Genomic DNA, 13,641 nt, shown 5'->3' with positions numbered 1-13,641 from the left:
GGACAGATCACCTGGAGGACAGATGGAACTAAACCACCAGTTGGAGGACAGATCACCTGGAGGACAGATGGAACTAAACCACCAGTTGGAGGACAGATCACCTGGAGGACAGATGGAACTAAACCACCAGTTGGAGGACAGATCACCTGGAGGACAGATGGAACTAAACCACCAGTTGGAGGACAGATCACCTGGAGGACAGATGGAACTAAACCACCAGTTGGAGGACAGATCACCTGGAGGACAGATGGAACTAAACCACCAGTTGGAGGACAGATCACCTGGAGGACAGATGGAACTAAACCACCAGTTGGAGGACAGATCACCTGGAGGACAGATGGAACTAAACCACCAGTTGGAGGACAGATCACCTGGAGGACAGATGGAACTAAACCACCAGTTGGAGGACAGATCACCTGGAGGACAGATGGAACTAAACCACCAGTTGGAGGACAGATCACCTGGAGGACAGATGGAACTAAACCACCAGTTGGAGGACAGATCACCTGGAGGACAGATGGAACTAAACCACCAGTTGGAGGACAGATCACCTGGAGGACAGATGGAACTAAACCACCAGTTGGAGGACAGATCACCTGGAGGACAGATGGAACTAAACCACCAGTTGGAGGACAGATCACCTGGAGGACAGATGGAACTAAACCACCAGTTGGAGGACAGATCACCTGGAGGACAGATGGAACTAAACCACCAGTTGGAGGACAGATCACCTGGAGGACAGATGGAACTAAACCACCAGTTGGAGGACAGATCACCTGGAGGACAGATGGAACTAAACCACCAGTTGGAGGACAGATCACCTGGAGGACAGATGGAACTAAACCACCAGTTGGAGGACAGATCACCTGGAGGACAGATGGAACTAAACCACCAGTTGGAGGACAGATCACCTGGAGGACAGATGGAACTAAACCACCAGTTGGAGGACAGATCACCTGGAGGACAGATGGAACTAAACCACCAGTTGGAGGACAGATCACCTGGAGGACAGATGGAACTAAACCACCAGTTGGAGGACAGATCACCTGGAGGACAGATGGAACTAAACCACCAGTTGGAGGACAGATCACCTGGAGGACAGATGGAACTAAACCACCAGTTGGAGGACAGATCACCTGGAGGACAGATGGAACTAAACCACCAGTTGGAGGACAGATCACCTGGAGGACAGATGGAACTAAACCACCAGTTGGAGGACAGATCACCTGGAGGACAGATGGAACTAAACCACCAGTTGGAGGACAGATCACCTGGAGGACAGATGGAACTAAACCACCAGTTGGAGGACAGATCACCTGGAGGACAGATGGAACTAAACCACCAGTTGGAGGACAGATCACCTGGAGGACAGATGGAACTAAACCACCAGTTGGAGGACAGATCACCTGGAGGACAGATGGAACTAAACCACCAGTTGGAGGACAGATCACCTGGAGGACAGATGGAACTAAACCACCAGTTGGAGGACAGATCACCTGGAGGACAGATGGAACTAAACCACCAGTTGGAGGACAGATCACCTGGAGGACAGATGGAACTAAACCACCAGTTGGAGGACAGATCACCTGGAGGACAGATGGAACTAAACCACCAGTTGGAGGACAGATCACCTGGAGGACAGATGGAACTAAACCACCAGTTGGAGGACAGATCACCTGGAGGACAGATGGAACTAAACCACCAGTTGGAGGACAGATCACCTGGAGGACAGATGGAACTAAACCACCAGTTGGAGGACAGATCACCTGGAGGACAGATGGAACTAAACCACCAGTTGGAGGACAGATCACCTGGAGGACAGATGGAACTAAACCACCAGTTGGAGGACAGATCACCTGGAGGACAGATGGAACTAAACCACCAGTTGGAGGACAGATCACCTGGAGGACAGATGGAACTAAACCACCAGTTGGAGGACAGATCACCTGGAGGACAGATGGAACTAAACCACCAGTTGGAGGACAGATCACCTGGAGGACAGATGGAACTAAACCACCAGTTGGAGGACAGATCACCTGGAGGACAGATGGAACTAAACCACCAGTTGGAGGACAGATCACCTGGAGGACAGATGGAACTAAACCACCAGTTGGAGGACAGATCACCTGGAGGACAGATGGAACTAAACCACCAGTTGGAGGACAGATCACCTGGAGGACAGATGGAACTAAACCACCAGTTGGAGGACAGATCACCTGGAGGACAGATGGAACTAAACCACCAGTTGGAGGACAGATCACCTGGAGGACAGATGGAACTAAACCACCAGTTGGAGGACAGATCACCTGGAGGACAGATGGAACTAAACCACCAGTTGGAGGACAGATCACCTGGAGGACAGATGGAACTAAACCACCAGTTGGAGGACAGATCACCTGGAGGACAGATGGAACTAAACCACCAGTTGGAGGACAGATCACCTGGAGGACAGATGGAACTAAACCACCAGTTGGAGGACAGATCACCTGGAGGACAGATGGAACTAAACCACCAGTTGGAGGACAGATCACCTGGAGGACAGATGGAACTAAACCACCAGTTGGAGGACAGATCACCTGGAGGACAGATGGAACTAAACCACCAGTTGGAGGACAGATCACCTGGAGGACAGATGGAACTAAACCACCAGTTGGAGGACAGATCACCTGGAGGACAGATGGAACTAAACCACCAGTTGGAGGACAGATCACCTGGAGGACAGATGGAACTAAACCACCAGTTGGAGGACAGATCACCTGGAGGACAGATGGAACTAAACCACCAGTTGGAGGACAGATCACCTGGAGGACAGATGGAACTAAACCACCAGTTGGAGGACAGATCACCTGGAGGACAGATGGAACTAAACCACCAGTTGGAGGACAGATCACCTGGAGGACAGATGGAACTAAACCACCAGTTGGAGGACAGATCACCTGGAGGACAGATGGAACTAAACCACCAGTTGGAGGACAGATCACCTGGAGGACAGATGGAACTAAACCACCAGTTGGAGGACAGATCACCTGGAGGACAGATGGAACTAAACCACCAGTTGGAGGACAGATCACCTGGAGGACAGATGGAACTAAACCACCAGTTGGAGGACAGATCACCTGGAGGACAGATGGAACTAAACCACCAGTTGGAGGACAGATCACCTGGAGGACAGATGGAACTAAACCACCAGTTGGAGGACAGATCACCTGGAGGACAGATGGAACTAAACCACCAGTTGGAGGACAGATCACCTGGAGGACAGATGGAACTAAACCACCAGTTGGAGGACAGATCACCTGGAGGACAGATGGAACTAAACCACCAGTTGGAGGACAGATCACCTGGAGGACAGATGGAACTAAACCACCAGTTGGAGGACAGATCACCTGGAGGACAGATGGAACTAAACCACCAGTTGGAGGACAGATCACCTGGAGGACAGATGGAACTAAACCACCAGTTGGAGGACAGATCACCTGGAGGACAGATGGAACTAAACCACCAGTTGGAGGACAGATCACCTGGAGGACAGATGGAACTAAACCACCAGTTGGAGGACAGATCACCTGGAGGACAGATGGAAACTAAACCACCAGTTGGAGGACAGATCACCTGGAGGACAGATGGAACTAAACCACCAGTTGGAGGACAGATCACCTGGAGGACAGATGGAACTAAACCACCAGTTGGAGGACAGATCACCTGGAGGACAGATGGAAACTAAACCACCAGTTGGAGGACAGATCACCTGGAGGACAGATGGAACTAAACCACCAGTTGGAGGACAGATCACCTGGAGGACAGATGGAACTAAACCACCAGTTGGAGGACAGATCACCTGGAGGACAGATGGAAACTAAACCACCAGTTGGAGGACAGATCACCTGGAGGACAGATGGAACTAAACCACCAGTTGGAGGACAGATCACCTGGAGGACAGATGGAACTAAACCACCAGTTGGAGGACAGATCACCTGGAGGACAGATGGAACTAAACCACCAGTTGGAGGACAGATCACCTGGAGGACAGATGGAACTAAACCACCAGTTGGAGGACAGATCACCTGGAGGACAGATGGAACTAAACCACCAGTTGGAGGACAGATCACCTGGAGGACAGATGGAACTAAACCACCAGTTGGAGGACAGATCACCTGGAGGACAGATGGAACTAAACCACCAGTTGGAGGACAGATCACCTGGAGGACAGATGGAACTAAACCACCAGTTGGAGGACAGATCACCTGGAGGACAGATGGAACTAAACCACCAGTTGGAGGACAGATCACCTGGAGGACAGATGGAACTAAACCACCAGTTGGAGGACAGATCACCTGGAGGACAGATGGAACTAAACCACCAGTTGGAGGACAGATCACCTGGAGGACAGATGGAACTAAACCACCAGTTGGAGGACAGATCACCTGGAGGACAGATGGAACTAAACCACCAGTTGGAGGACAGATCACCTGGAGGACAGATGGAACTAAACCACCAGTTGGAGGACAGATCACCTGGAGGACAGATGGAACTAAACCACCAGTTGGAGGACAGATCACCTGGAGGACAGATGGAACTAAACCACCAGTTGGAGGACAGATCACCTGGAGGACAGATGGAACTAAACCACCAGTTGGAGGACAGATCACCTGGAGGACAGATGGAACTAAACCACCAGTTGGAGGACAGATCACCTGGAGGACAGATGGAACTAAACCACCAGTTGGAGGACAGATCACCTGGAGGACAGATGGAACTAAACCACCAGTTGGAGGACAGATCACCTGGAGGACAGATGGAACTAAACCACCAGTTGGAGGACAGATCACCTGGAGGACAGATGGAACTAAACCACCAGTTGGAGGACAGATCACCTGGAGGACAGATGGAACTAAACCACCAGTTGGAGGACAGATCACCTGGAGGACAGATGGAACTAAACCACCAGTTGGAGGACAGATCACCTGGAGGACAGATGGAACTAAACCACCAGTTGGAGGACAGATCACCTGGAGGACAGATGGAACTAAACCACCAGTTGGAGGACAGATCACCTGGAGGACAGATGGAACTAAACCACCAGTTGGAGGACAGATCACCTGGAGGACAGATGGAACTAAACCACCAGTTGGAGGACAGATCACCTGGAGGACAGATGGAACTAAACCACCAGTTGGAGGACAGATCACCTGGAGGACAGATGGAACTAAACCACCAGTTGGAGGACAGATCACCTGGAGGACAGATGGAACTAAACCACCAGTTGGAGGACAGATCACCTGGAGGACAGATGGAACTAAACCACCAGTTGGAGGACAGATCACCTGGAGGACAGATGGAACTAAACCACCAGTTGGAGGACAGATCACCTGGAGGACAGATGGAACTAAACCACCAGTTGGAGGACAGATCACCTGGAGGACAGATGGAACTAAACCACCAGTTGGAGGACAGATCACCTGGAGGACAGATGGAACTAAACCACCAGTTGGAGGACAGATCACCTGGAGGACAGATGGAACTAAACCACCAGTTGGAGGACAGATCACCTGGAGGACAGATGGAACTAAACCACCAGTTGGAGGACAGATCACCTGGAGGACAGATGGAACTAAACCACCAGTTGGAGGACAGATCACCTGGAGGACAGATGGTACTAAACCACCAGTTGGAGGACAGATCACCTGGAGGACAGATGGAACTAAACCACCAGTTGGAGGACAGATCACCTGGAGGACAGATGGAACTAAACCACCAGTTGGAGGACAGATCACCTGGAGGACAGATGGAACTAAACCACCAGTTGGAGGACAGATCACCTGGAGGACAGATGGAACTAAACCACCAGTTGGAGGACAGATCACCTGGAGGACAGATGGAACTAAACCACCAGTTGGAGGACAGATCACCTGGAGGACAGAGGGAACTAAACCACCAGTTGGAGGACAGATCACCTGGAGGACAGATGATACTAAACCACCAGTTGGAGGACAGATCACCTGGAGGACAGATGGAACTAAACCACCAGTTGGAGGACAGATCACCTGGAGGACAGAGGGAACTAAACCACCAGTTGGAGGACAGATCACCTGGAGGACAGATGGAACTAAACCACCAGTTGGAGGACAGATCACCTGGAGGACAGATGGAACTAAACCACCAGTTGGAGGACAGATCACCTGGAGGACAGATGGAACTAAACCACCAGTTGGAGGACAGATCACCTGGAGGACAGATGGAACTAAACCACCAGTTGGAGGACAGATCACCTGGAGGACAGATGGAACTAAACCACCAGTTGGCCAGAAAGTGTTATATATGGGAGCCCTGAAAACTATTTTGTCTTTACCCCATAACTTCAGTGGAATACTCCACAACGCCAGCGGAATACCCCATAACGTCAGTGGAATACCCCACAACGCCAGCGGAATACCCCATAACGTCAGTGGAATACCCCACAACGCCAGCGGAATACCCCATAACGTCAGTGGAATACCCCATAACGTTAGTGGAATACCCCACAACGTCAGTGGAATACCCCATAACGTCAGTGGAATACCCCACAACGCCAGCGGAATACCCCATAACGTCAGCGGAATACCCCACAACGTCAGTGGAATACCCCACAACGTCAGTGGAATACCCCACAATGTCAGTGGAATACCCCACAACGTCAGTGGAATACCCCATAACGTCAGTGGAATACCCCATAACGTCAGCGGAATACCCCACAACGTCAGTGGAATACCCCACAACGTCAGTGGAATACCCCACAACGTCAGTGGAATACCCCATAACGTCAGTGGAATACCCCACAACGTCAGTGGAATACCCCATAACGTCAGCGGAATACCCCATAACGTCAGCGGAATACCCCATAACGTCAGCGGAATACCCCACAACGTCAGTGGAATACCCCACAACGTCAATGGAATACCCCACAACGTCAGTGGAATACCCCACAACGTCAGTGGAATACCCCACAACGTCAGTGGAATACCCCACAACGTCAGTGGAATACCCCATAACGTCAGTGGAATACCCCACAACATCAGTGGACACAACGTCAGCGGAATACCCCATAACGTCAGTGGAATACCCCACAACGTCAGCGGAATACCCCATAACGTCAGCGGAATACCCCATAACGTCAGTGGAATACCCCACAACGTCAGTGGAATACCCCATAACGTCAGTGGAATACCCCACAACGTCAGTGGAATACCCCACAACGCCAGTGGAATACCCCACAACGTCAGTGGAATACCCCACAACGCCAGTGGAATACCCCATAAAGTCAGTGGAATACCCCACAACGTCAGTGGAATACCCCACAACGTCAGCAGAATACCCCATAACGTCAGTGGAATACCCCATAACGTCAGCGGGATACCCCACAACGTCAGCAGAATACTCCACAACGCCAGCGGAATACCCCATAACGTCAGCAGAATACCCCATAACGTCAGTGGAATACCCCACAACGCCAGTGGAATACCCCATAAAGTCAGTGGAATACCCCACAACGTCAGTGGAATACCCCACAACGTCAGCAGAATACCCCATAACGTCAGTGGAATACCCCATAACGTCAGTGGAATACCCCACAACGTCAGTGGAATACCCCACAACGTCAGCGGAATACCCCATAACGTCAGCGGAATACCCCATAACGTCAGTGGAATACCCCACAACGTCAGTGGAATACCCCACAACGTCAGTGGAATACCCCACAACGTCAGTGGAATACCCCACAACGTCAGTGGAATACCCCACAACGTCAGTGGACACAACGTCAGTGGAATACCCCACAAAGTCAGTGGAATACCCCATAACGTCAGTGGAATACCCCATAACGTCAGCGGGATACCCCACAACGTCAGCAGAATACTCCACAACGCCAGCGGAATACCCCATAACGTCAGCAGAATACCCCATAACGTCAGTGGAATACCCCACAACGCCAGTGGAATACCCCATAAAGTCAGTGGAATACCCCACAACGTCAGTGGAATACCCCACAACGTCAGCAGAATACCCCATAACGTCAGTGGAATACCCCATAACGTCAGTGGAATACCCCACAACGTCAGTGGAATACCCCACAACGTCAGCGGAATACCCCATAACGTCAGCGGAATACCCCATAACGTCAGTGGAATACCCCACAACGTCAGTGGACACAACGTCAGTGGAATACCCCACAAAGTCAGTGGAATACCCCATAACGTCAGTGGAATACCCCACAACGTCAGCGGGATACCCCACAACGTCAGTGGAATACCCCATAACGTCAGTGGAATACCCCACAACGTCAGCGGAATACCCCATAACGTCAGTGGAATACCCCATAACGTCAGTGGAATACCCCACAACGTCAGTGGAATACCCCATAACGTCAGTGGAATACCCCATAATGTCAGTGGAATACCCCATAACGTCAGTGGAATACCCCATAATGTCAGTGGAATACCCCACAACGTCAGTGGAATACCCCATAATGTCAGTGGAATACCCCATAACGTCAGTGGAATACCCCACAACGTCAGTGGACACAACGTCAGTGGAATACCCCACAAAGTCAGTGGAATACCCCACAAAGTCAGTGGAATACCCCATAACGTCAGTGGAATACCCCATAACGTCAGTGGAATACCCCATAACGTCAGCGGAATACCTCATAATGTTGAGTCAATAACTATTCAACCCCTTTGTTATGGCAAGCTTAACAAGTCACATGGTCTCACTCTGTGTGCAATAATAGTGGTTAAGATGATTTATGAATGACTACCTCATCTCTGTAACCCACAAATACAATTATCTGTAAAGGTCCCTCAGTCAAGTTGTGAATATCAAACACAGATTCAACCATAAAGACCAGGGACATTTTCTAATGCCTGACAAGGAAGGGCACCTATTAGAATATGGGTAAAACATTTTATAAAAGACATTGACTATCCTTTTGACCATGGTGAAGATATTAATTACACTTTGGATGGTGTATCAGTCACTACAAAGATACAGGCGTCCTTCCTAACTCAGTTGCCAGAGAGGAGGGAAACTGCTCAGGGATTTCACCATGAGGCCAATGGTGACTTTAAAACAGTTAGACTGAGGATGGATCAACAACGTAGTTACTCCACAATACTAACATCAATAACAGAGTGAAAAGAAGCAAAGCTGTACAGAAAAAAACATTCCAAAACATGCATCCTGTTTGAATTAAGGCACTAAAGTAAACTGCAAAAAACTTGTCAAAAATAATTAACTTCAAATCAAATTTTATTAGTCACATGCGCGCCGAATACGACAGGTGTAGACCTTACAGTGAAATGCTTACTTACGAGCCCCTAACCAACAATGCAGTTAAAAAAAATACAGATAAGAATAAGAAATAAAAGTAAAAAGTAATTAAAGAGCAGCAGTAAAATAACATGTGCGGGGGAACCGGTTAGTTGAGGTAGTATGTACAAGGTAGAGTTATTAAAATGACTATGCATAGATAACAACAGAGAGTAGCAGTGGTGTAAAATAGGGGGGGCAATGCAAATAGTCTGGGTCGCCATTTGATTAGGTATTCAGGAGTCTTATGGCTTGGGGGTAAAAGCTGTTAAGAAGCCTCTTGGACCTAGACTTGGCGCTCCGGTACTGCTTGCAGTGAGGTAGCAGAGAGAACAGTCTATGACTAGGATTGCTGGAGTCTGACCATTTTTAAGGCCTCCTCTGACACCGCCTGGTATAGAGGTCCTGGATGGCAGGAAGCTTGGCCACAGTGATGTACTGGGCCGTTCGCACTACCCTCTGTAGTGCCTTGCGGTCGGAGGCCGAGCAGTTGCTATACCAGGCAGTGATGCAACCATATTCATATCCTGAATACAAAGCGCTATGTTTGGGGCAAATCCAACACATCAAGAGTCCCACTCTATACATGGTGGTAGCTGCATCATGTTATGGGTATGCTTGTCATCGGCAAGGACTTTAACATTTTTGGGGGGGATAAAAAGAAACGGAATAGAGCTAAGCACCGGCAAAATCCTAGAGGAAAACCTGGTTGTCTGCTTTCCAACAGACACTGGGAAACAAATTCACATTTCAGAAGGGCAATAACCTAAAAAACAAGGCCAAATATACACTGAAGTTGCTTACCAAGACAATATTGAATGTTCCTGAGTGGCCTAGTTACCATTTTGACTTAAATCGGCTTGAAAATCTATGGCAAGACATGAAAACCGCTGTCTAGCAATGATCAACAACCAACTTGACAGATCTTAAATAATTTGTACAACATTGTACCATCCAGGTGTGCAAAGTTCTTAGAGATTTAACCAGAAAGACTCACAGCTGTAATCGCTGCCAAAGGTGTTTCTACAATGTATTGACTTGGGGGTGTGAATACTTATGTAAATGAGATATTTCTGCACTTCAATTTGTATAAATTTGCAAACATTTCTAAATACATTATGTATGTCATTATGGGGTATTGGGTATATTAAATATCAATTTCATCCATTTTGAATTTAGGCTGTAACACAACAAAATGTGGAATAAGTCAAGGGGTATGAATAATTGCCGAAGGCACTGTAAGTATACTGTACAAAGCAAAAGGGGAATACAACTATTCTAAAAGTGGACGACAGCTGATTACAAAAAGGAGTGAAAATGATGAGCCATATCATCCTCCACTCACTGTCACAAGGGTTAGTAACTACACAGACTCATTTCATATCATCCTCCTCTCACTATCACAAGGGTTAGTAACTACACAGACTCATTTCATAGAACTTTAAAACACTGGCAGTTTGTCTACTTCACTTCTTTAGTCTACTCTCTGATCACTCCAGATAACCCAGTGAATAAAACAAATGCTGGCAATACTGGTGTTGGAAAGAACGACACAAGCTTTGTTGTACAGTCTGGTGTTCTTCAGGGATGTGATGTCAGAATTACAGAATTTACAATAGCAACAGACTGGGTCATAACTTAGTTAGATAGAACCTGCTTTCACCATGATTAACAGATTTCCCAATCTTCTCCTCTTCTTCTTCATCTTTAATGTTGACATTCAGCTCCAGTGTTTGACTGCAGTCTTCCAGCTTCACTGATGACATCTCTGGATCCTGCAGTGCAAACTGGGCTCCACTGTAACAATCAGGACCCAGTGACTGTAGATTTAGACTCAGTGTGGAAGGAGAGAGGCAGGCTGGGTTTGTCCTCACTGTTGATGTTACCGGCCTCAGACTTAATTCTAGTCGTCCTGTAGTAATAAAGAGAAACAAGTTACTGTCTTGACAGTTCTGGCACTTTCTTATTCTCTAAAAATCTATTATATTTTTTCTTGTTCAATTATCTCATTTCAATAGATCAGGTAGTTAAGCATTGACAACAAAACATTAATTCCCATTAGACACAAAGTGCACACTTTAAATTACACAACATAAGTGCACTTAACCTCTAGTAGATTTCCTACATTTACATAAATGACTCAAAAACTATTTAGTACAAGGTTGCAGTATGTTTTAGGCAGCACTATGTACTATTTTCCTGAATAACCTTTTCTTCTCTGTATTATTTAAATCAAACACCAAAAGGATTTCCGTTCACACCATAGTAATATTTGTAGACAAAGATAACTGAACGTCTCTGAATATTAGTACACATGTAGAAAACTGATAATCATTACATTCAGCTTCAAAACAGTAGAGCAACCTTGTCTCTCATGCACCCACACTGCCTGATCTGAAGTCCGTTGACGCTACTGAGTTACCGCCACCTGCAGTACTGGAGTAAACATATCGAATGAATATGAATGTATGTTTTTGCGCTATATTCCATATGCCTGTATCGCAAGGTTTTGTTATTTTTCATTTCGATGAGCGTTTATGTCGGCTTGTTGTCATGTTCTATTTTTGGTCTTGTCTCCGTCGCTTCTCTTTGACGTGTGCACCTTCCCATTTACACCAGAGAACTGTATATAATGACGAGATGCACGTCTCCGCCTTAACAATGGGAGTCGGTGTCCCAAAGGCGGGAAGGCAGGGGACAAGCTTAGGTCCAAAGCAAGCCCATAGAAAAGCATTGGCGTTATTTTGGACAGATCTTTTGTGAGAGTGAATTCTCTCGCTTCACCTCTTCCTCTAGGATATCCAAACACACCAAGCCCCTACCGTTCCCGCCAGCAAAGTTGTGAGACCACATCTTCCTATTTTTGTTAATTTAACCTTTATTTTTAGTATGTTTCTACGGCTGGCCATGCTTTCCACCTGGCTACCCCTACCACGGTCAACAGCACTGCACCCCCCACAGCAACTCGCCCAAGCCTTCCCCATTTCTCCTTCTCCCAAATCCAGTCAGCTGATGTTCTGAAAGAGCTGCAAAATCTAGACCCCTACAAATCAGCCGGGCTAGACAATCTGGACCCTCTCTTTCTAAAATTATCTGCCGAAATTGTTGCAACCCCTATTACTAGCCTGTTCAACCTCTCGATAGTGTCGTCTGAGATTCCCAAAGATTGGAAAGCAGCTGCGGTCATCCCCTCTTCAAAGGGGGGACACTCTTGACCCAAACTGCTACAGACCTATATCTATCCTACCCTGCCTCTCTAAAGTCTTCAAAAGCCAAGTCAACACACAAATTACCGACCATTTCGAATCCCACCACACCTTCTCCGCTATGCAATCTGGTTTCAGAGCTGGACTTGGGTGCACCTCAGCCACGCTCAAGGTCCTAAACGATATCATAACCACCATCGATAAGAAACAATACTGTGCAGCCGTATTCATTGACCTGGCCAAAGCTTTCGACTCTGTCAATCACCACATCCTCATCGGCAGACTCAACAGCCTTGGTTTCTCAAATGATTGCCTCGCCTGGTACACCAACTACTTCTCTGATAGAGTTCAGTGTGTCAAATCGGATGGCCTGTTGTCCGGGCCTCTGGCAGTCTCTATGGGGGTGCCACAGGGTTCAATTCTTGGGCCGACTCTTTTCTTTGTATACATCAATGATGTCGCTCTTGCTGTTGGTGAATCTCTGATCCACCTCTACGCAGACAACACCATTCTGTATACTTCTGGCCCTGCTTTGGACACTGTGTTAACAACCCTCCAGACGAGCTTCGATGCCATACAACTCTCCTTCCGTGGCCTCCAACTGCTCTTAAATACAAGTAAAACTAAATACATGCTCTTCAACCGATCGCTGCCTGCACCTGCCCGCCCGTCCAGCATCACCACTCTGGACGGTTCTGACTCAGAATATGTGGACAACTACAAATACCTAGGTGTCTGGTTAGACTGTAAACTCTCCTTCCAGACTCACATCAAACATCTCCAATCCAAAGTTAAATCTAGAATTGGCTTCCTATTTCGCAACACACCCTCGTAAAACTGACCATCCTACTGATCCTCGACTTTGGCGATGTCATTTACAAAATAGCCTCCAATACCCTACTCAATAAATTGGATGCAGTCTATCACAATGCCATCCGTTTTGTCACCAAAGCCCCATATACTACCCACCACTGCGACCTGTACGCTCTCGTTGGCTGGCCCTCGCTTCATACTCGTCGCCAAACCCACTGGCTCCAGGTCATCTACAAGACCCTGCTAGGTAAAGTCCCCCCTTATCTCCGCTCACTGGTCA

The 13,641-nt window shown here is 47.8% G+C and overlaps 1 protein-coding gene across 1 annotated transcript in view; it reads right to left on the bottom strand.

The window, feature by feature from the left end:
- The window catches only part of LOC123727743 (uncharacterized), a 64,508-nt gene that overhangs the window by 5,242 nt on the left and 45,625 nt on the right, over window positions 1-13,641 (bottom strand). The window contains exon 4 of the mRNA XM_082962349.1: window positions 11,006-11,254. Coding sequence (XP_082818475.1) covers window positions 11,006-11,254 — 249 coding nt within the window. The remainder of the gene's footprint in view (window positions 1-11,005; window positions 11,255-13,641) is intronic.

The sequence above is a fragment of the Salmo salar genome, chromosome 16 (assembly GCF_965601325.2).
Source record: "Salmo salar chromosome 16, fSalSal1, whole genome shotgun sequence".
NCBI lineage: Eukaryota > Metazoa > Chordata > Actinopteri > Salmoniformes > Salmonidae > Salmo > Salmo salar.
Note: the sequence above shows the minus strand (reverse complement) of the source record. Positions and strands in the feature narration are given on the sequence as shown.